The sequence below is a fragment of the Puma concolor genome, chromosome E4 (genome assembly GCF_028749965.1).
Source record: "Puma concolor isolate L17-30 chromosome E4, mPumCon1.1.hap2, whole genome shotgun sequence".
Taxonomy (NCBI): Eukaryota; Metazoa; Chordata; class Mammalia; order Carnivora; family Felidae; genus Puma; species Puma concolor.
The window spans coordinates 26,598,056-26,620,295 of record NC_141683.1 but is presented as its reverse complement, the minus strand read 5'-3'; the positions used below and the strand labels follow the sequence as shown (position 1 = coordinate 26,620,295).

The following is a 22,240-nucleotide window of genomic DNA, read 5'->3' as shown; positions in this document are numbered from 1 at the left end:
GATCTCCGTGAGAGTGCAGCATGCCCGCACCGTCCGGTGCTGAGCACATACCTTCCCCCTCCCCCACCCGTCAGTGTCCTTCCACTGGGCACAGGCAGAGACACGGACGCCGCCTGCCCTCTGCTGTTGTGTCCTGACAGCACTTTGGGAACAGGACAGACAAAGGCACCAGACTTCACAGCACCATTAAATAAATGCAGAGCCCAGGACTTGCAACTGAGCCTTGGCCCTGGAAAGGTCACCGGTCACTTAAGGGGAGTGACTGAGAGGAAAGTGGGCTCCATGAGAATTGCCAGGGAAGGAGGCATTGAAGTTGCTGGCGTTGACTTCTTTGTGCCTTTTTGCTGAGTGGGGACTTGGGGATGGGTGATAAGGATGCTGACCGTGTCTTCATTTACCTCCTGCTGATTCCCCAGTTCCGGGCTGACACTTGCTATCTGTGGAGTGGCGCCTGAGGGGCCAGACCTGGGGTGGCCCTCAGCCCACTGCTGCTGTGGGTCTGAGCGATGCTGGATGGGTTCACAGACCATCCAAGCCAAGGCACCCGGTCCAGCCCAGGAATCTTAGAGCAGAAAGTCACCTTCTAGCGAAAGATGGGAAGTGGAAATTCTTTACACTTCTAGAAAACTATTCATACAGCTCATTATCGTTCTCTTTTTTTTAATTTTTTAAATGTTTTTAATGTTTTTTAATTTATTTTTGAGACAGAGAGACAGAGCATGAACAGGGGAGGGACAGAGAGAGAGTGAGACACAGAATCTGAAGCAGGCTCCAGTCTCTGAGCTGTCAGCACAGAGCCTGATGTGGGCGCGAACTCACAGACCGCGAGATCATGACCTGAGCTGAAGTCGGATGCTTAACCGACTGAGCCACCTAGGCGCCCCCCCTTTTTTTAAATGTTTATTATCATTCTCTTAATCTCCTCAGAGTAGGATGGGAGTAATTCTCCCCCGTTTGACAGAGAAGGGAAATGAGGCCCAGAAAGATTTATTGGTTTGTCCCAGTCCCAGACTGACATGTGAGCAGGACTGAGACCCCACAGCCACTCCTCAGCCCCTGCCGTCTGCATCACAAGCCAGCCGTACTAGAAGAACCGTGGGAGCAAATGTTCTCTCTCGGTTTAGGATACGTTTCTTGCGAAGATCAGGAAGCTTTGGCAAACCTAGGGACTCATTCCATTTCAACAGGCATTGGCTTATGGGTTTAACTCTGAATGTTTGAGGAATGCTCTGCTCAGAGGATGGGAAGGTGGTAGGTCCCATCCGGTTGTACTTTCCTTTGTCCTTTTCAAAACACTTGGGTGTGCACACATTGGATTAAAATAATAACGACCATCATAATCTGTGTGTGCCAGGCCTCTGCTGATGAGTTTATGCATGCATAACATCTCAGGTCACCCCCCTGAGAGCCCCGCAGGGTGACGTATCATCCCCATCCCGCACACAAGGATGCTGGAGCTTACAGCAACTGAATAAAGCGGGCAGGTGATGCGGTTAGAATTCAAACCCCTTTCTGTTGCCACGGCTTATGCTGTCAACCACGTCTGCCCAGCTGCTGAATAGGAGGAGCAGGGATTCACAGTCCCATGGGACAGACTGAGGGACAAACCCCAGTAGGTTTGATGATGGGCCCAAAGTCACACAGCTAGGCAGCAGCCGAGCCGGAAGCCGGGACTTCTGGTGCTTCTTCCACAGCACCCCGGTCGTCCTAGGGGGCCCTGGCCAGAGCCCCAAGTGCCCTCCACCCTGCCCCTCCTGTTGCTCACGTGGACCGTCTTTCCTATCTGAAGCGGCACCACCCAACCCAAACCGCGAGGTGGCCGGGGACACCATCATCTTCCGGGACACCCAGATCAGCAGCAGGGCTGTGTACCAGTGCAACACGTCCAACGAGCACGGCTACCTGCTGGCCAACGCCTTCGTCAGTGTGCTGGGTGAGTGCACCCCTCCGCTCGCCCTCAGTGCAGCCTCCCTGGGTGTTCTTCTCCAGAGGTCAGCCAGGCTGGGTGGGGCAAGAGAGCGGCGGGATGGGGGAAGCATGGACACTGAAGATGAATTTTCTGGGGAGGATGAGGGACTTCGGACCCAGGGATCTGGATGTGTGGACAATTAGTTCCCTGTTAGAAGTCGATTTGGGGCCCTTTCCCCCTCCAGATGACGGGGAGGGACCTGTCTCACCCCTTCCACTATCCAGGCCAGTTCTGCCTGCGTTCTCAGTGTCCTGGGGGTAGGAAATGGTTCTGAATCCGTTGGTGTCCCTCCCAGAGCAGGGAGAGGGCAGAGGCGACCGGGAGATGCCTTGGGGTTGTGGAGGGGGAGTTATAGAACCTGCTGGATAATTTGGGGAGGCCCTTTGCAAAAGCCGGACTAGATGTAGTGTAGGCTGAGGGTAGATGGGTGACCCTCCTCCTTCCTCACCCAACCCTGAGAGGCTTCTTAAAGGAGGAGGTTTGACAGGGGAAGGGATGTTGGGGATTGGAGAGCTGCTATGCCACCGAGGCACCTAGAAGAACTGGGGGGGCTGGTAGCTGGAAAAGCTGATGCCCCCAGCCAAGACCCGTTCTCCGGGACTTGCAGACGTGCCCCCTCGGATGCTGTCACCCCGGAACCAGCTCATTAGGGTGATCCTGTACAACCGGACGCGGCTGGACTGCCCGTTCTTTGGGTCTCCCATCCCCACACTCCGATGGTAAGTTCTAGGAGACCAGGCGTCCCCCCTGGGGTCCTGTCTTATGGTGCCCGTTCCCATCAGGTCCACATTAGGTATTCAGTAAGACCTGGGAACCTTAAAGGGTGGAAGCCAGGAGGAAGTTGGCAGATCACTGAGGTCAGCCCCCTCGTTTATTTTTTATTTAGTTAGTTTTAGAGACAGAGAGAGAGAGTGAGAGTGGGGGAGGAGCAAAGGGAGAGAGAAAGAAAATCCCAAGCAGGCTCTGCTGATAGCACAGAGCCCGATGCAAGGCTCAAACTCATGAACCATGAGATCATGACCTGAGCCGAAATCAAGAGTCAGACACTTGGGGCGCCTGGGTGGCTCAGTCGGTTAGGCGTCCGACTTCGGCTCAGATCATGATTTTTATGATCCGTGAGTTCAAGCCCCGCATCGGGCTCTGTGCTGACAGCTCGGAGCCTGGAACCTGCTTCCGATTCTGTGTCTCCCTCTCTCTCTGCCCCTCTCCCACTCATGCTCTGTCTCTGTCTCTCAAAAATAAATAAACGTTAAAAAAAATAAAAGTTGGACACTTAACCGACCAGCCACCCAGCCACCCACCTCCTTTATTGTGCAGAGAAGAAAACCGAGGGCTAGAGACTTGCCAGGGTCGCCCAGTGGTTGGAGGTGGACCCTGCGGGGCTCAGGCTCCAGGCTGCCCGCACAGCCTCTCGAGAGGTTGCCACCCCACTCCCTTGGGCCAGTCCTCTCAGTATGCTTCGTGTTGTGCTGCTCTGTTGTGAGGTTTAAGAACGGGCAAGGCAGCAACCTGGATGGTGGCAACTACCATGTCTATGAGAACGGCAGCCTGGAAATCAAGATGATCCGCAAAGAGGACCAAGGCATCTACACCTGCGTCGCCACCAACATCCTGGGCAAAGCTGAAAACCAGGTCCGCCTGGAGGTCAAAGGTAAAGGAGAGGGTTGGTAGGCAGAGGGCGACGTGGGGGCAGGCGAGGAAGCCATCGTCACAAAGCAATTCCCGTGCGCTGTTCCCTTTGAAAATGCACCCATCCCTGATGGGACCCTCCCTGTGCGTCTGTGTGTCCTCAAGGGTTTCCAGCTGGCCTGGGTGCTGGGAACACCGAGCCATTCTCAGCCTGGTCCATGTGGAATTAAAGAGGGAAGCCCGAGACCCCACCAACACCCCACTACACCCCAGAAAGTGCATCATCTATTCCCAAGCCAGATAGAAAGGATTTGGGGATTGTTTACTACTTGGAATCACTCATTCACATAACTGAATGTGACCTTCTTCCACCTTCAGTGGTCGGTCTAACCTTGAGGTCACGCGTGTCACACGGTGAGGCCACGTGGGGTGGTGGGCAGAGGCCACGCCAGTGACGACCTCCCTCGGCTTCTCCACAGACCCCACCAGGATCTACCGGATGCCCGAGGACCAGGTCGCCAAAAGGGGCACCACGGTGCAGCTGGAGTGTCGGGTGAAGCACGACCCCTCCCTGAAGCTCACGGTCTCCTGGCTGAAGGATGACGAGCCCCTTTACATCGGAAACAGGTTTCCGCTCCTTCCCTCTCTCTCCCTGCCACGAGTCTGGGACCGTTTCCTTTCCCCTTGCTCTTGGCGACGCACTGAGGAACCCAGGGACAGGGAACCTGTGTCATGCGTGCAGAGGGGCGTGGCAGCATTAGTGACTCCCCAACCCCGGGTCCCTCTCTCCCTCTCCCCCCAGCTCTCTGCCTGTCCCCTCCTCTTCCTTCTCCCTCTCCTCCTTTTCCCACTCCTTTCTCTCTTCCCTCCTCTCTTCCACTCTCTCCTCCTCCCTTTTCCTCCTCCCTATGCTCTCCTCCTCCCTGCAAGTCTCGGCAAGGCTGGCGGCAACGTCCTCAGACCTGCTTGCAGTGCCCCTGTTCTCCAGCAGAGGGCAGGGCAAGCCCGAGTCGCCGGCCACCAGAGTGCCCGTGGGGCGTCCGAGCCCGTAGGCAACTTGGACTCTTACCAGACCACCCCAGCCTCTCGCGTCCAGATTTAAGTGATGTAGGGGGAGGGGAAGCATTGAAAGTGTCTAAAAGTCCCCACGGGGGTCTCCAATGTGCAGTCCATGTTGGGAATGGCTGGTCCAAGCCTTCCTCCACGGGGCTCTTTGTTGTACCCTCTAACATCCCCAGGGGTGTTTGTGCAGAGCCCTGAGGTCGCGCATGGGGAACAGCGGTTTCCACGATCATCTCGCTTCTCCACGGGTGTACCCTGCAGACAGGCGCAGGCATCCGTGCACTCAGTGGATACTCAGAGCTCCACCAGCCCGCCCTGCTCCGTGGTGCCCACCTCCCTCAGCAGGAGAGAGCTCAGAGGAGCCCAGGGCGCCTGGCCTGAGCCTGGGTGCGAGACTGGACTGGGCTGAAGTGAGAGCCAGAAGTAGGGGAAGAGGAGGGATACCAGCCCGCCTGTTGAGGCGTGGACCTAACTGTGTCCTAATTTGGGAGGGGAGCGCAGCACAGGAAAGACACAGACGTTATGGCCACTGGGGCATTCGAGCGCAAGGAACGTGGGTCAGGGCTTCCGCTTCACCCACTTCCCCGTCCCCCTCCGTCAGGCACCTAAGGGCGCCAGGTGACAGTGAGGACCATGCCTCTCTCGCAGCATTGAGAGGGGGGCCTCCTGTCGCCTGGGAGGGGCTGTGGCTGCCCAGGCCGGCCTGTGACGCTCCCCTCTCTGACTTGCCACCCCCCGCTCCAGGGAGAAAGCAGACAGTGCCCGGGGCTCCCCCCCAGCCCCCCACTGTCTGCCCGCTCGCCCTCCTCCTGACCCCTCCCTGGTGCCCTTGCAGGATGAAGAAGGAGGACGACTCCCTGACCATCTTTGGTGTGGCTGAGCGAGACCAGGGGAGTTACACGTGCGTTGCCAGCACTGAGCTGGACCAAGACTTGGCCAAGGCCTACCTTACTGTGCTAGGTAACTGCCGCCGCTCACACGCGCTCTGACCTCCCCCCGCCACCCCTTCCCGAGGCCAGAGAAGCCGTGGGCCTTGGACGGCTCCCAGGGCCCTGCCTGTGGTCAGCGGGCTGGTCAGGCACGGTGGTCTCCTGCCATTTGATCTGAGGGTTAGGAAGCTGCTCCTTTCAGAACGTGCTGGGCTGGACACCGTACCTCCCGAGTGGAACCATTAACTCGCCCAAAGCCTCAGCTGAAGGGTTCCTGAGCGAGAGAGGGAAGGTGGACAGGGGGTTCTTCTCGTGATCATTTTTACCAACTTCACAGCTGCCTCTCTACCGCTACGCCAGTGAAAACAGTCCACCGTCGAAGCGAGACTGAATTTTGACTTTATTCTGGGAACACCCTCTGCCAGCCTCCCTCCCCCTCCCACCTCCGGTTTCTTGAGGGGATTTCACAGGACGCGGTGCACTTAGCAAAATGATTCCATCACGTCCTGCCCTGTGTCCGGGCCAGACTGTAAATACTAAGCCATCCTAACCCCAGAGGAAGGTAGCCTTTCCCATCCAGGGAGGCACATCCCCTGGTGTCGCCTCATCACCTCTGTCCTCTTTCTGGGCGTCCCTTTGCCCCTGCTGTTGGTCCACCCTGTCTCTTCTGCGGTGGTGGTACACAGCTGCCGGGGACGGTGGTTCTAGGCACACGGTGGCACTGGGATGGGAAGGAGACGAGTCCCCCTGCCCCCACGCCAGCCGTGGAGGAAACAAGACGACCTCTATAAGACATGGGGGGGGGGTCTCCGTGGAAGGGCAGGTGAAGCTGTGCCTTGAACACCTCAGCCCGGGGCAGCTGTTCAAGCCTCGGCCGCCTATTCCCATCCTTCTGGAACACCTGTAACCCTGGATAACCTGCTAACCTGGATAACCCGTCTTACCTTTGCAGCTGATCAGGCCACTCCAACTAACCGTTTGGCTGCCCTGCCCAAAGGTAATTCGTACTAATCACGGGACCCTCGCCAGAACCTTCTCTAGGTAGCGGGGAGGGTGGAGCCCGAGGAGGAAGGTGCTACAGGACAGGCTGTGCGGTGCGTAGGCAAGTGGGTAACGCTCCCCACGCCCCAGGGTCCCGCCCGCACCTCCCAGCCCCGCCGCAGCCCTACTCCGGGCTTCCCATACTTTTCGCAGGTGAGGCTGCTGTTCCACCCCATCCCCTACTTGTGGCCACGCTCACCGCTTCCTGGTGGTGGCCCGTTCTGTCCCCACAGCTTTGGCCGCAGAAGCGTGTAGGCTGCTGTCGGGAAGGCCCACCCACTTCAAGTTCTCCATAGGCCCATCTCGTTCGCGGCCTCTCCACATCGGCTGCTATGTACCTATTCACACTCTGCATTTACACGCGTGCACACAAACACGAACGTGGGCTCGGGTGACTCACCTTCCGGATCCTCCCAGCAACCAGCCAAAATCTAGAAATAACTGGGTCGAGGAGCCAGGGTGGGGAAACGGCATGCGTACCACACCGGTCAGGGGTGAGGTAGCTTTACCCCCGGGCCAGGATGGCCCTCACACCCACTGACGAAATCCGGTGAGACTGGAGCCCCCAAAGGTGCCTCCCCCACCCCTGTTTGGATGTTTGCGGGGCGCTTCTGTCCTGCTGTCCACCACTGAAACTTCTAGACTAAGTCCCTGTCTCCTCCCTGGCCCGGTCCTCTGCCTTTGTCCCTCCCCTGCGCCTAACCGGTCTGCCTCACTCAGCACTCCAGACACCCTCCCAGACCCCTGCCCCCTCAAAGCCTTGGCAGAGTAGAAGGTAATTATCCAGAGAAAAGGAGACAAAACCCCACACTTCCTCGCCAGCTTTCCTAAGGGTCACAAGCATGGGTCTCGTGAAAAGGGCAGCATTTTCCAAACACTTGCACCCAAGAGTATCCGCAGAAATGGGATAGGTCGGCCCCAGTTCTCTCTGTGCCCTACATCCTTTGATGCTTTTGGGGTGGGGGTGGAATTTGGAGTCTCCTCTTTGTTCTACCTCGGCCCCCTGAGGGAATGGGGCAGGCCAGGGTTGATTCCTGCCGGCGGTGACCACAGCCCATCAGGGACCCGTCATAGGACAGTGTCCAGGGCTGGGGCCGGCCCAAGGACGGGATGCCTCTAACTGGGGAGTCCTGCGTGCTGTGTTCTTCCTCTACTGCCAGGACGGCCAGACCGACCCCGGGACCTGGAGCTCACCGACCTGGCCGAGAGGAGCGTGAGGCTGACGTGGATCCCAGGGGACGATAACAACAGCCCCATCACAGGTCAGCCAGGGGCCCCGCGCTCCGATCCAGAAGCGAGGGAGGGATGGCAGCCTGGTCTCTGGTAGCAGCCGGAGGCTTTGACCGGGTCTCTGGTCCTGCTTCTGTCCCACTTGACACGTGCCCTGGGCTGTTCCCAGAGCACACGGAGGCCTCAGTTCCCCTTTCGCTGTCTTGGGAGGAATCTGCACGTGCCTTTGCCCACCCAAGGGAGATGATAAAGACTAGCGGAAACCACGAGGGAGTACTTGGCAGAAGAACTCTGCTAGCTCAGCTCCCAAACAGCGCCGTCTTTCTTGCCCCCTCAGACTACGTCGTCCAGTTCGAAGAGGACCAGTTCCAGCCGGGGGTCTGGCATGACCATTCCAAGTTCCCGGGCAGCGTCAACTCCGCCGTCCTCCAGCTGTCCCCATACGTCAACTACCAGTTCCGGGTCATTGCCATCAACGAGGTGGGCAGCAGCCACCCCAGCCTCCCCTCCGAGCGCTACCGAACCAGCGGGGCGCGTGAGTACCCGAGGGCGGACGGACCAGGCGCTGAAACCAGGTGCCCTGAGGTCAAACGGAGTTCCCCCAGTTTCTGGCCGCAGGAACGAACGTGGGCGGGTTATTTGACGTCTCCGAGGTTCGACCTCTTCATCGGGGGAATAGCGGCACGTCCTCCCTCACGGGGCTTTCGTTTGAAAATGCGGTTTGGGTACTTCCCGTGATGCCTGGCATCTAGTGAACACACAGCAAATGTTGGCTGTGATGTCTTATTATTACTAACATCCTTAATAATTCTTGGTGATCTGCCTTAAAGGGAAGTGCAAGGGCAGAGATTTGCAGTAGAAATACGTAATCCAGTGTTATGTCAGATTTCTTTTCCTATCCCACTTGGGGTCGTGTTTAGATTTCTGAAAACACACCAGCTCATTGAGCATGGAGCTGCTCCCCCAAAATGTCAAATGCCGGGGATAAACCAGTCTGGTATTAAATTTAGTAGATAATCCACGAAGGGGATAATCCACATTGAGTTAGCTGTCTGGACCATCCAAAGTATGGAAAGCCTTACGATAAATGCCATCTGGCAAGGGATTAAAATTCAAAAGAAATTAGCGCTGCTTGTAGGGGCAGGGGGTTAAGTCTTAGCTAGGAAGGCACGTCATACACATGAGAAAACAGCAGAGCGAGTTCACTTGCCTGTGGGATAGAGCGTGGAGAGATGCTGAGAAAAGACAGAACACAGAAGGGACGGGTCGGGTGGGAGGGAGAGAGTTTGGTGGCTCACTGTGCTCTGGTGAAGCGAATTGGACTTGAACTTTGCATCCATTTGGGTTCCAGCCCCTGAGTCCAATCCTGCCGACGTGAAGGGAGAAGGGACCAGAAAGAACAACATGGAGATCACGTGGACGGTAAGGGTCCCTCCCAGCCCCCCGTCTTGATGGGCCTGCTCTCTTGGCCTTGAGCACCTGGAAGCCCTTGCTCTCGACACCCCTGAGAACCCAAGGCCACTCTCTGCACCGGACATCCAGAAAGCAAACAGGAGCACGTCTAAAAGCAAGATTTAAGACAGGAGGAAGAAGCAGGGGTGACCAAGGAACATAGACAGCTCGTCTGGCAAAATCAGAGAGAGTACCAGCAGACATAAAATGGACTACTCTCTAGAAGAAGGAGGGGTTTAGGTTGGATTCTAGAAAAGATTTAGCCTAAACGTGTATACCTAGCTTTGGCGTGTTCTGGGGCCCTCCCACTGGAGCTGGTTGGGGGTAGAAGGAAGACCAGTATCCGAGGTTCTTTCAGTGCAGGCTTCCTTTTGGTCCAGGAATGAACTAGATGAAATAAAAGCTTCCCTCCAGGCCAGGGTTGAAAAAAATCCCATCTTCATTTTGGCTCACCGACTATATTTTCCAAACCAAAATTGGGATACGTGGTCTCCAAATGACTTTTGCTGCAAACCACTTCCAAGTCTGCGAGGTGCACGTTCAGCCATTGAAATATTAACATTTCTGTGCTGCCACCATGAGTAACAGAAGCAGGGAGATACAGTGTTGGGGATGATGGCCATCCCCGTCGTTCTGAGGGCTCGGCCTCACAGCAGCCCTGGCAGCTGGGCTGAGCCCAGATTCAAGACACTGGGCTCATCTTCAGGACCTTGCAAGGACTGGCTCTTGGTCTACAGCTCTGTAGTGTGGGCTCCCAGGGGACCGATTCCTAGCCCATGCCCTCAGGGAACAGAGAAGAGTGTTGCACCCACCGTTAGCTGCTGGGAACGACAGGATAGTCACACATGGATTTGGTAGAACCCAAGTCAGTTCTGGAATTTTGAGTTCAGTGGCAGCAGGCATGCTGTGGCTAAACCACAACTCATCCCTCTCCGACTTTAGAGAGTATCATGTTGTTTCCTTGTTTTGTTCTTACCGATCCGTCACAGGAGAGTCCTGTTGAAACTACAACGTTGGCTCCCTGTGCACATGCAGATGCGGGTGGCTCTGGGAGTCAGAGTGACTAGGTCTTGGGCGAAGCCTGTCACAGAAAATCTACATGCAGCTGAATTCATAGGACTCTGGCTTTCGGGGACTCAGTGTGGGGGTGGCACACCCTCCCAGGGCTGCGAGGGAGCCAGTGCTGTGCAGATGGGGGCAGCGTGCCTGGCACAGAAGGAGAGCGCAGGCTGTGGGCGGGTCTGGGCTCCACCCTCGCCTTCAATTTCTCCCCGCTCAGCCCATGAATGCCACCTCTGCCTTTGGCCCCAATCTGCGCTACATCGTCAAGTGGCGGCGGAGAGAAACCCGAGAGACGTGGAACAACGTCACAGTGTGGGGCTCCCGCTACGTGGTGGGGCAGACGCCTGTCTACGTACCCTATGAGATCCGGGTCCAGGCTGAAAATGACTTTGGGAAGGGCCCTGAGCCAGACACTGTCATCGGCTACTCCGGGGAAGATTGTGAGTACCCTCCCTCATGCGCTAGCAAGGACCCTCCCAGCCTGGCTGCGCAAGGCCAGCCTCACAGACCAGGAACCTCAGGGTGGGTCATAGGGCCTTCCGAGAACATCCGGGGAGGACAGTCGGTTCCCCGGAAAGAGAAATCCCCTATGGTGAAGTCGGGCAACAGGCCCCTTGTAAATGTCAGGAGCAGAAATGTCATCACACAAATGCTAGTTAGAATTCTTGAACATCATCACGTGGTCCAGTGCTCCCATTTTATGGATGTGAACCCTGAGGCCTTGCGAGGCAACAACCTTGCCATTATTACACAATAGCAGATGTCAAGCTGGAAAATAGAAGCCGGGCCTTCGAATCTACCTTACTGCCAAGCCTTGCTAGTGCCAAGACTTCGGGACTCTCCCTCCCAAAGAGCCATAATTAGACTCCTCCGCAGGAAGCAGGGCCCCAGGCCAGACTCCTTCTTGGCTCCCCAGGGGAGACCTCAAGAAATGTAGACGGTCTCCAGAGGCTTAGTCTGGAATGATCCATACCAGCCACCTGCTGGCATCCCCAGTGTTGCTCTTAACCTTCGGAATTGGCTTACAAAGAGAAGTTCTTTGGAGGCTAGCCTCAGTGAACCAACAAGTTTCTGGGCATGTACGTGGAAGTATATGCCTGGCTTTTAAGACAGCAGTGGCCTCCTTGTCCACAGCACGTCAATTCAGTAGGCTGCTGAGCAAAGCAGGGGGGTTGGTGGCGCCCCTCCCAGTCAGGGCGATCCATGCCCTCGTGGGTCTGCGTCTGATCCCAGAAAAGATCACGTAGGTGGACGGGGTGACCAGAAGGAAGGGAAGAGGAGAGTCTTGGGGAGTTGCAAGGGCCAATGCTGGGGTCAAGAGTCGAGCCAGTGTTGTGTGTCACAGTCAGATGGAAAGAAGGGAGGGTTGGGCCCCGGGCCCCACTTTCCTGGACCCACTTGGGAATGAGTGGAGGGTATCAGCAGGCTCTCTGTCCATCCTGCTCCTCGTCTTTGTGGTGGCAGACACTTCCAGACAGGACACTGGCAGGAACTACTGGCTGGTGAGTATGGACTAAGCAGGGTCTAGTCGTGAACTTCATGGACCTGCCCACAGTTTCCATTGCACCTGCCCACCCCCGAGGGCTGGAGGAGGTGCGGGGTGGGGGGTGGGGGGGGTGGTGCAGAACAGCTTTGGCAGCAAAGTGCAGAAAATGGAGGCAAGAATCAGTCATGAGGGAGGGGTGGGTCTTCTTCTTCAGGTAGTCAAGGGTCAGAATCCTGTCCTGAACTAGGTTAGGGCATCTTCATCTATGGGTGATGTCTCCTGCAGGGTGCTGGTAGGGAACAAATGTCACTCAAAGGGGACTGTCTCTAATGTGAGGACAGGGTTCAGGAACCATGCTGCCCGCTGGGCTAGCAACAGCGGAATCCCAGTATAACACTCTGAGCCTTGAAGGGTCAGGGGACAGGTGAGTCCCCACAACCAGGACTGCCCTTGGATAGAAAAGTACACCACCGTCAACCTGAGCCCCGCAGAGAGGCAGGCAGGGGACTAGGTACCCACCGTCCCTCTCCTCCTGCCCTGGGGTCTCCTATTGAGCTCTCCTATTGAACAAACCCTTCCAGAAGCCTGGGAACAAGGGGACCAGCTGACACAGTCTGGAGAGGGTAGCCTGCTGGGACACAGAGCAGGGTGGGGAAGGGTAGCACATGGGATGAAGGGGCAAATGGGGGCTCCCAGCATCTGAGAGTAGCAAAAAATTGCCTTCGAAACATGTAAGTAGACCCCTCCCACCAAGATGGCCACCCTTTTGCCCTGGCCTTTCCCCCACTCCCGCAAGTACAGCCTCATGGAGCAGTCATAGCCCCTGCCCTCATGGAGTACCCAGTGTCTAGAGTGGGGTGGAGGCACAGGCCGGCAGAGAACAAGTCCCTAGACCCTAGAGTCCAGGGGCCAGCCCCGCTTGTATAACCAGTTCTCTGTCCCAACACATTGCAGATCCCAGGGCTGCGCCCACTGACGTTAAAATCCGAGTCCTGAACAGCACAGCCATCAGCCTTCAGTGGAACCGCGTCTATCCCGACACGGTGCAGGGCCAACTCAGAGAGTACCGAGTGAGGAAACCCGCTCTCAGCCCCGCCTAACCACCCAGCTTGCTAACCAGGGCAAGGGGGTAGCAGACGCGGGCCATGAGATCCTTGGAGAAGGGGTCCTAGGGATAGTTTTTCGATCCAGAGTTGATTCACGAAGATGATGTCTAGTGTTAGCGGTTCAAAAATACACCCAGGAAAAAATTACCAGGTGTGGCCTGCAAAGAAATGTGCTGACGGTTCTGCTCGGCAGAAAATCACGGGAAGGGTGGTGGGTCGGGGTTGGCCCTGCGTAGCACGTTAAGCTTCTCGTACATGTGTGAGCAGGCACACATGTATCTTAGGAGCAGTGTTGAGGCACCCCTGAGCTACACCCCTCCCCTCTCCGAATGGCCCCCGCTGGGCTGCTTGCCTCACCCAGTCTGCTTTCATGAAACCCCAGCTAACAGGGAGAGCCACCAAAGACCTTCCCTGTTGTCTCAGCCAACTCGGGATTATCCAGTGTATGGATTATGAAGGCCCTCGGCTTCTCCTGGTCTCCCTGCCTGTGAGCAATTTCTGCTCACTGGTCTCTCCTCTTAGAAAGGGTAGGCCGAGGTGCGGAAACGGGAGAGAAGACCCAGGCTCTGCCAGGCTCTCCCTTACTTTATTTAAAAGTTGCCCGGGGGGCGCCTGGGTGGCGCAGTCGGTTAAGCGTCCGACTTCAGCCAGGTCACGATCTCGCGGTCCGGGAGTTCGAGCCCCGCGTCGGGCTCTGGGCTGATGGCTCAGAGCCTGTAGCCTGTTTCCGATTCTGTGTCTCCCTCTCTCTCTGCCCCTCCCCCGTTCATGCTCTGTCTCTCTCTGTCCCAAAAATAAATAAACGTTGAAAAAAAAAAAATTAAAAAAAAATAAATAAATAAAAGTTGCCCGGGAAGTGAAGGAGGCTGTAGGCATGGGACAGTTCACGTTCTGTGACTTAGAGGTCATTGAGAGTTGGCTGATGGACAGCTGGGGGCAGAATGGAGGGAACCAGTCTCTTTTGCGGACATGAATTTGGTAGGTAGGGGAAAGAGGCAAGAGGATATATACACTTGAATGAGCTCTTCCCCAGCATTTGACTTGCACTCTTTACCTACTTGCCTGGAGGCTTTCTTGGCTAAGCTCCCATTGGGCCCCCTTCTTAAGTGTGGATTTCCTCCTTCCTTTGCCATTGGAGGCCCAGGTGACGCTGGTGTGGCAGCCTGACCTGGGCCTTCTTACCTACTGCTAACTGTTCCTTGTGTCCCAAACTCTCTCGACTCTACTTATAACACTTACCACCTTCTGAAGGCCATCCCGTCCAAGCTCTTAACAGCCTGGCGTCCCCTGACTTGGACATGTGTCTATCCCATTCTAAAGGTCTTCAAACAATATTAAAAGAAAACGTTTGACTTCAAAGGATTAAATCAGCTCTCGTATTCAGACTTCTGGGGGTAACCTGTTACTTGTCAACTTCCGCTTCCTGCCGATCTAAACCATACTAATCCAACGCAAGGTGATGTGGTCTTTGAGCACAGAAGAGAGCTTTCCATGCCGGGACCCTGGGCTCATATTTGTGGTTCCGGCATGGATTCCCTGAGCAACTTGTTCCCAGCTTGGAAATAAGTCTCATGATGGACCATCGCCATCAGTAACTTTGGCCAACCTGCCTAACCCAGAGAGGCGATGTGGCTCAGAAAACGATTGAACCCGAAACACCCATTTCTTGTTTCGCATCAACTCTTACTCGCTAGTGGCTGATGAACAGGGCTTCTAAGGCCGCTCCCCCAGCCCTAGGGGGACTGATGAGGGCATTCGGGATTCGGAGCCCGTGGCAAGCAAAGGGAAGACCGGTCACTACCATCGGCACTAACAACTAACCCGCTCCACCTGACCGTCCCCTCACCGGCCTGCCTCTGTCCCGAAGGCCTACTACTGGAGGGAGAGCAGCTTGTTGAAGAACCTGTGGGTGTCTCAGAAGAGGCAGCAAGCCAGCTTCCCCGGTGACCGCCCCCGTGGCGTGGTGTCCCGCCTCTTCCCCTACAGTAACTACAAGCTGGAGATGGTTGTGGTCAATGGGAGAGGCGATGGGCCTCGCAGTGAAACCAAGGAGTTCACCACCCCGGAAGGAGGTAGGTGTGACCCACAGCTCTTCGGGGTGGGGCAGGACCAGGGTAGCACGTCCAGGCGGGCCTGGAGCAGCCCCCAAGTGACTTGGCCGGACATTACAAGGCGAACTCTGCACGACCCCGAGAAGCTGATGTCCCGCGAGCCGAGCGGCTCCTGCCATTCCCACAGCACGCCAGCACCTCCAGGGTGGCCTGCCCTGACAGGACATCGTGTCTCAAGAGAAGACCTGTGCCGTCTGCTGCTGACCGCATTCCAGACAGGCTGGTAGACTGACCCCCGCAAAGGTGCTGGGGGAGCCTGGGCTACCCCCACCTCCAGAGGCCGAAGCACAGTCACCCTGACCGCCGGAAGCACCCAGGACCTTCAGAGCTCTCTCGGCACTGTAAATCCAGAAGCTTCCATGGGGATAGCTGGTCTGTGTGCACAGTGGCCCCGCAGGGGGCGCCCTGATGCTGGTTCACGATCCGCCTGCTCCTGGGAGGCAGATGCCTGCGAAGCTTATCGGCTGGGCATTTGCTTTGCCCTCTTCCATTTCTCCCCCTCCCTTTTAACTGCTTTCCCCCCATTTTTCTTCTCTTCCTCCTTCTTCGTTCTTCTCTCTTGTTTTCTTTATTCCTATCTGTCCCAGCCCCTCATTTTCTCTTCATCTTCGGCCTCTCCCCGTCCCTCCCGCTCCTGGTGCCCTGTCCGTGGATCCCATCTTGGGTTTCTTTCTCCTCACCCCTGCACCCCGCATTCCCGGCTTGGAGCCTGGCTGCTGCTGGCACCCAGCGGTGAGCATCCTTGTCTGAAGCCTAGGAACCACAGCCTCTGTGCCAAACAGCTGTGGTTGGTCCCCTGCCAGCTGGAAGGTGTCTTTGCAGGAGCAGAGCCTAACGTGTGCCGTATCCACAGTAGTTGTTAAAGGAAAACTCGACTGACCTCTTCCCCATTTAAACTGAGTCTGAGCCATGCTTGTCCTAAACCGGGGGAAGCAGCATCCTGGATGGGGCGGTGGGCTTTGGCCCCCTTGTGGTTCCGATGGGTTGCGGCGTGACAGTTATCCTGCCTGGGGGTTGCCCAGAGGTCAACACCTTCATGCTTGTGCTTTGTTTTTGTGTGCTTCCTCATCCTGCCTCCCCCCTCCCCCTCATCTCCCCTGCCCTCTCCTCCTTCCCCAAGTACCCAGTGCCCCCAGGCGTTTCCGAGTCCGGCAGCCCAACCTGGAGACAATCAACCTGGAATGGGATCATCCAGAACACCCCAATGGGATCCTGATCGGATATACTCTCAAATACGTGGCCTGTACGTTCCGCCCTTTTTTTCTCTTAATCTGGGAATCGGAAACCCCATTCTCACCAACTCTCGAAGGAATCGAGGCAGGAAGCCTATGGGTGCAAAGGGCACTGCAGAGGGATAGAGGCACCTGGGAGAAGTTCCCCATGCGATTAGGAGAGGCAGGCGAGACCGAGGAAGCTCCTGGTCTAATGAGGGGTGCAACTCGGCCCCTCAGGGTTCTTAGGGTCTCCGACACCCAGCAGTAAGTCTAGGAGAGACAGTTTTGACCTCCTCCGATGGGGCAGACTACATGCAAGGGAATCCACACGACCCTTGGGGACACCAAACAAGGTGTCATTTATGTTAAGGCAGCTGTATATAGAGCGACTCCGTCAAGAGCCCGAGTAGGGAAGACCTGACCTTAAGAGCTCAGTGTCACCATGCAAGGACAGGGGTGTCATTACATTTGAAAAGCTGTAAGCCTTCTAAAGTAGGTGATGTTGTACCGCATCGGGAAGCTCAGAGGGCCAGGTGTGGTGCGGTTGACGATTTTAATAGCCAACTGTGTGCTTCTGTGCGGTTCTGAATCGATCTCTGGACCTGACCGTCCCCCTTTGAGGTATAGTGAATAGGCCTTTTACAGAGGAGGCATTAATGATCAAAAGCTCTAGTGGTTGTGCCCTAGTTCTGTTTGAAAGGAAGAAAGGAACTCAAGTTTTGTCCTTGTTGAAAAGGCCTGGGGATTATAAACTAAATCTTTTAGCATCAGCCACATAACTTTGCAGTGAGCTGGAGATAATGAGATCAGTGAAAAAGCATTAACCCTGGTGTGTCATCGGAGGGAGAGACGGAGGGGTCTCGCCCAGCGCTCTGCCCTTAAACCCAAATCCCCTACCCCCCCAGGTCATTAAGGTTTCGGGGCAGGTCCCACATGTGCCCTCTCCAGCAGAGTCGGGAAGGCTTTCTCCTCCCAGCTGCAGATTGTACAACCCACCACGGTCAATGTTGCTGAAGTTCAATTCCACTTACCTATCTCTCCCCAGTTAACGGAACCAAATTAGGAAAGCAGATAGTGGAAAACTTCTCTCCCAATCAGACCAAGTTCACGATGCAAAGAGCAGACCCCGTGTCGCGCTACCGCTTTACCCTCAGTGCCAGGACGCAGGTGGGCTCTGGGGAAGCAGCCACAGAGGAGTCACCAGCACCCCCGAACGAAGGTAGGTGCGTTACGGTGGCCTTGGGGATGAAAGGTCCCAGCTAATTCAGATGCCTAGAGAAACACCCTGACCTGATGGCCTCCTGGGATGGAAAGAAAACAGGGCAGCGGGTCCTCCAGCCCCCAGTAGGATACAAGAGAGCCCGTCTCATATACTGAGAGGTAGGTGCTGGCGAAGTATCTGGAAAACTCACATCTTCTTAGATGGTTGCAGTCAGACCTGATCCCAACTCTGTCTTGATTTTCTCAGCTACTTAACATCTATCACCTTGCCTTCTCTGGGGGAATAAGGAAGAGGGCCTGCTTGCAGCCTGAGCCGAGTGAGTTGTCAGGTCGTGGGGAGGGGGTGGGGGGCGTTGGGAGACAGCCACTGGCCAAGCCAGCTTCTTGAGGCGCAAACGCTCTCAGCTCCTGGCTCCTGGCGTCTTCCAGCGGCAGAGTGCGCCTGCCTAAGACGTCCACTAGAGGGGGCTCCAGGCCCACCTGTGCCTGTGCCGGCTCCCAGAACCTCAGGGATGCCAGGCTGCAGAAACCTTGATGTGGCAGACCCTCTCCAGAAGGAGGGGATCCCCTGCCTCTCCAGAGGCACAGTGGGGTATTCAACAGCCATTTCCTGAGCACACGAGGTGTGAGACACTGTGCCAAAAACTACCGCCTAGGAGGGGAGACAGCCACAAGGATATCTGATCGCTGTTCAACATGAGAAATGTTACGTTCAGATGAGGAAAGTCGGTGGCTGTGCAGAGGAGGGGTGAGTCCTGCAAGGCAACACTTCACAGGAGAGGCAGTGAAGCAGACAACAGGTTACCCTGTCTAGTGCTTACCCCAGCAGGCTGAGGTCCGACGGCCTGCCCCTGGCCCGGATGGGACCTCCTGAGTACCCTCTCCCACCCCAGCAGAGTCTCTGCTTCCGTCGCTGGCCCAGGCCTGCTGCCTTGCCCTGGGACCTCACTTTAGCTTCCCAGCAGCCCTGCATTCCTCCCCAGCCCCGCCCCCAGGGCCAGCAGGCCAGTGCTGAGGCAGGCGGGAGAGGGGACAGACAAGCTGGAGAAAGGCTGACAATCCTTCCTGTGTCCCTCTGTGGTCTTGTAAACCAGGAGTGAGCCACCCTATAAGTCCCCCTCCTCGTGTGCTCGTCAAACCCTCTGGGCACTCAGGCAGTTTATTCGGGCTGGGGGACTTTGGGCAAGTGGCTGATGTAGTCTTCTTCGCAAAGGCCTGACCAGACGGGAGAGTGCACTTTCCTGATTGCTTAATTCTATAACGAGAGACATAAAGAGAGCCTCTTGTAACCTCCCCGTTTCCAGCCCAATGCAGAGCATCAGATAAACAAAGCCCCATTGTCCAGCCCTAGCGACCACCACAGGATAAGTTCTGCAGCCCGAGGGGACAAGAGGACAAAGAGAGACTTTCTTCTCAATTTAGGGATTTGCAGTAAATTCAGGAATTCCTTTTAGGGCTCTCAATCCACAGTCGGGTTTCTTATTTCATAAAATACAGCTGTTGGGAAAAAACTAGGATAGCACACCCTCAGGACAGGAGCCGGGCCTGAGGGCCACAATCTGTGACGGTTCCCCGGCCTTCCAAGGCTGAGACGGTGTGGGGGAGGGTTCGCGAAATAGGCTCGCCCCTCCTCCATCCACCCCAACCCTATACACCATCTTCCCCCAAAGATCTACAGGAACCATCCTTTCTACGGGGGTTGGTGGCCTGCTATGCCACCTACACCTTATGCCCTCAATTCTTGGCATCGTGGAAGGGCCACCCAGCCTGCCTCATAAAGATCAGCCGAGCCAGGGAAGGATGCACCCTGGAGGAAAGAGCTGGGAACAAACCACTCTAGACTGTCCCTGCGGCCACCTCCTAGATGATAGTCTTGGAGTGGAGGTGGAATCAGAGTGTATTAGAAAGGTCTCCCAGATCCCGGTGGAAATTTTCTGTAGGAACATACCAGGCCCCAGGGAAGTTGAACATGAGCCCTGGACACCAGTTGGCGTCCTCGGGGCAGCAGCCAGCACCTGGCCACACTGTCTGGGTCAGGTTTGAGCCAGACGCTCCTCTGCTTGCTTGTCCCGTGGTTTCACCTGTGCTGTGTTTTGTCTTCCCTCTCTCCTCCTTTCTCCCTCTCTCTGGCCATCTTGGGCGCTGTGTTCTGAAGCTACTCCAACCGCAGGTACCGTACCAGCAGCAGAGGTAATGGGCATGGCATGGGACGGTGCAGGCGGAGCCCAGCCCAGCCAGGGTGGAGAAGGAGGGAGAGGCTCGGGATGAAGGCATGCTCCACGCTCACCCTTTCAGTGGTTGGGAAGCCAGACCGGCAAGGAGGATGTGTGTGGGGGAGGGGTCGGAGGAGGTCAAACACCCCCTCTTCCCTTCACTTACTCTTGGCCTCCTGGGATGGCTCAGGAAGGGCCCCCCCCCCACGCACACACAGGCTCCAGACCCAGTCTCTGCACCTGCAGGTCTCTTAGAAGCTGAGTGATTACTTCCCCTGACCCACCTGGGCCCTCGCCTAGGCTTGACATCTCAGAACGCAGAGAGAGGGTCCACGGCCCTTGGGTGGCCAGCTGTGCCCCTCGAAGGAATGCTGCACCATGAATGAGAGCAGCTGGCCCCAGTCTGCTGGTCAGGCTGCCATCCCCTGAAAGGGTGACCTACGGGGTGAGCACGCTGTGCATGCCGACCACGCATGCTGCATGGGGGCCCGGCACCAGCCCTGCCATCTACCATGGGTTCTGGTCAGCGACGACGAGTGAGCTTGTCCTTGGATAGGGCCAGGTGCTCCAGGACCTGGCGTCTTAGCGGGCACCACGGGCCGGTTGTTTCCTCGCCCCTTAGAAACCCAGCTTCTCAGATTCTTCAGCATTAAGAACAGCCTCCACTCTCAGGGTCCGGGAGGTAAAGGCACAGCAGAAGGGAGGAGTGGGCACGCAGGTCCCGGCTTAGGAAAGACCTGCTAACCACATGGCTCCTCTCAAGCCCTCATGTTGTGGGTTTGAGGACACCAGAGGGCGCGTCGCCACCACAGAAGGCCTGTCCTCAAGCTGGAGAAGCTAGGCAGGGGACCCCAGGGTTCCTTCCCCCCCGCCCTCCTCAGAAGCTGAGGACAAGGCTCACCCTGGCAGAGCAAAGGCTGTGGGGCAGGGGGTCACTAGAGCCTCCTTAAGCTCTTAAGGGGAGGATGGAGAAGCAGGTGAGGAATCTGGGGGTTGGCTTATGGAGGGTTACCTAGTTTGCTTGCCTCCCCGCCTTGACTCATTTATCCCCCACCCCCGTTTTAGGTTGATTCTATTTCTGTTGCACACCCGCTTCCTTCCGTTTGTTTGTTTTGCCAGACCTGTGGGTGGTGTGCCGCCATCATCCCTCCCTCCCCCAGGCCCCTCCTCCCCCCTCCCCATCGTCAGCCAAGCTGGTGGGTCCCAGGGCCTCCGCACAGGGTCAGAACTCCTCCTCTGGAATAGGAAGTCGAGAGAGGTCCTGGGCCCGGGGACCGTGGAGAAGGCCATCCTTGGACTCTGGGCATTGTCCTGACTTTCTGACTCAAGTTTGCACACGGGTCTCTTCTGGAACTATTCTAGCAGGTGCTCAGGGTGGCCTAGCAGGCTTAGCAAACATAGAAGGGGAGACTCGGGGCACCAAGAGAATTAGCTTGAAGCTCGTTGGTCAGAGCTCCCAGCCGTCCCCCCCCCCCCCCCCCCCCCCCCCGCACCACCACCATCTGGCACCCTGGGACCCAAGGCAGACGGGTCTGGTAGCGTGGGGTCTGCCTTGCTCAGTGAGCACCGTGCCAGTCTGGACTGCCCCTCTCACGAGTGGCCCCTGCAAGGGACAGCGATCGTTCCAAACCCCCTACTTTCCGCTTCCCGTTTAGAAAAGATCCAGGCCCACCGTGGCATGCACAATGAGCTCAGGGGCTCTGTCCCTCTGTCAAATGTGTTTCCTGGACGCCGGCTTCCACACGACATGCTGGTAGAGGCACATTGCGCTTCTCTGTAAATGAGATGTGCTGATGGCACCAGCTGTTCTCAGCTTTAAATTCATAAGAACCTTCTGCACAATCTGCAGGTGCCAAGCGATGGAGCCCAGGTTCCACATTTTTGACACGGGCCTGTTATCCAGCCCACTGCTCCCTTCCCTCTCATCTTCCCCAAACCTGGGTGGTTGTTTTTTTTTGTTTGTTTGTTTTGTTTTGTTTTTTACCCCAGACCGATCTGTTCATACCTTACCCCGTGAAAATAACCCCTCTCGTGCACCTGTGCCTGTGGTCTCTAAGGATTGCTGCCCATCTGCCCTGGCCATCTGTGATTTGGCCAGGGTAGTCCACGCGCCATGTGGACATGTTTGGACTGAACCCTCCACCTTGGAATGTCTGGAAACTGCTGTCCTCGTCTGTGACTCAGAGCTGCAAATGTTTGGTGGGCAGCCCCGTGGCAGGTTCTGGGGTCAAGGCTGGTGCTCTCCACCGATCACTGACGGACATAGTGCACAGAATTATGGTTCTCCATCCCATAATTCCTGCTGTAACTAGAGATGCCCTCTTAGCCCAGCAGCATGCCTGTCCAGCCTGTGGGCCACTCTGTCTCTAAGCCCCTGACCCCCTTCTGTCCTCTACCCGAACCCCACCCCAGGGGACGAAATCCTCTAGATCCCCTTTGACCTGAGCGCTGGACGGTTTCCCCGTGAAAACCTGCCTTCCCCTCGCGCCTGTAGGAGCCTCCAACAACTCACTCA

General features: G+C 56.5%; 1 protein-coding gene across 18 annotated transcripts in view; it reads left to right on the top strand.

Annotated features, from left to right (window-relative positions):
* Positions 1 to 22,240, top strand: part of NFASC (neurofascin) — a 182,065-nt gene that overhangs the window by 133,124 nt on the left and 26,701 nt on the right. For 10 of the 18 annotated variants that reach the window (XM_086693729.1, XM_086693737.1, XM_086693726.1 and 7 more), the window contains 15 exons: positions 1,790 to 1,933; positions 2,577 to 2,688; positions 3,454 to 3,620; positions 4,078 to 4,225; positions 5,496 to 5,620; positions 6,542 to 6,586; positions 7,791 to 7,892; positions 8,198 to 8,395; positions 9,212 to 9,282; positions 10,592 to 10,814; positions 12,815 to 12,930; positions 14,834 to 15,038; positions 16,198 to 16,320; positions 17,337 to 17,510; positions 19,668 to 19,682. In XM_086693729.1, the coding sequence (XP_086549855.1) occupies positions 1,790 to 1,933; positions 2,577 to 2,688; positions 3,454 to 3,620; positions 4,078 to 4,225; positions 5,496 to 5,620; positions 6,542 to 6,586; positions 7,791 to 7,892; positions 8,198 to 8,395; positions 9,212 to 9,282; positions 10,592 to 10,814; positions 12,815 to 12,930; positions 14,834 to 15,038; positions 16,198 to 16,320; positions 17,337 to 17,510; positions 19,668 to 19,682 (1,968 nt within the window). The remainder of the gene's footprint in view (positions 1 to 1,789; positions 1,934 to 2,576; positions 2,689 to 3,453; positions 3,621 to 4,077; positions 4,226 to 5,495; positions 5,621 to 6,541; positions 6,587 to 7,790; positions 7,893 to 8,197; positions 8,396 to 9,211; positions 9,283 to 10,591; positions 10,815 to 12,814; positions 12,931 to 14,833; positions 15,039 to 16,197; positions 16,321 to 17,336; positions 17,511 to 19,667; positions 19,683 to 22,240) is intronic. The other 8 variants (XM_086693741.1, XM_086693739.1, XM_086693727.1 and 5 more) reach the window with 5 other exon arrangements.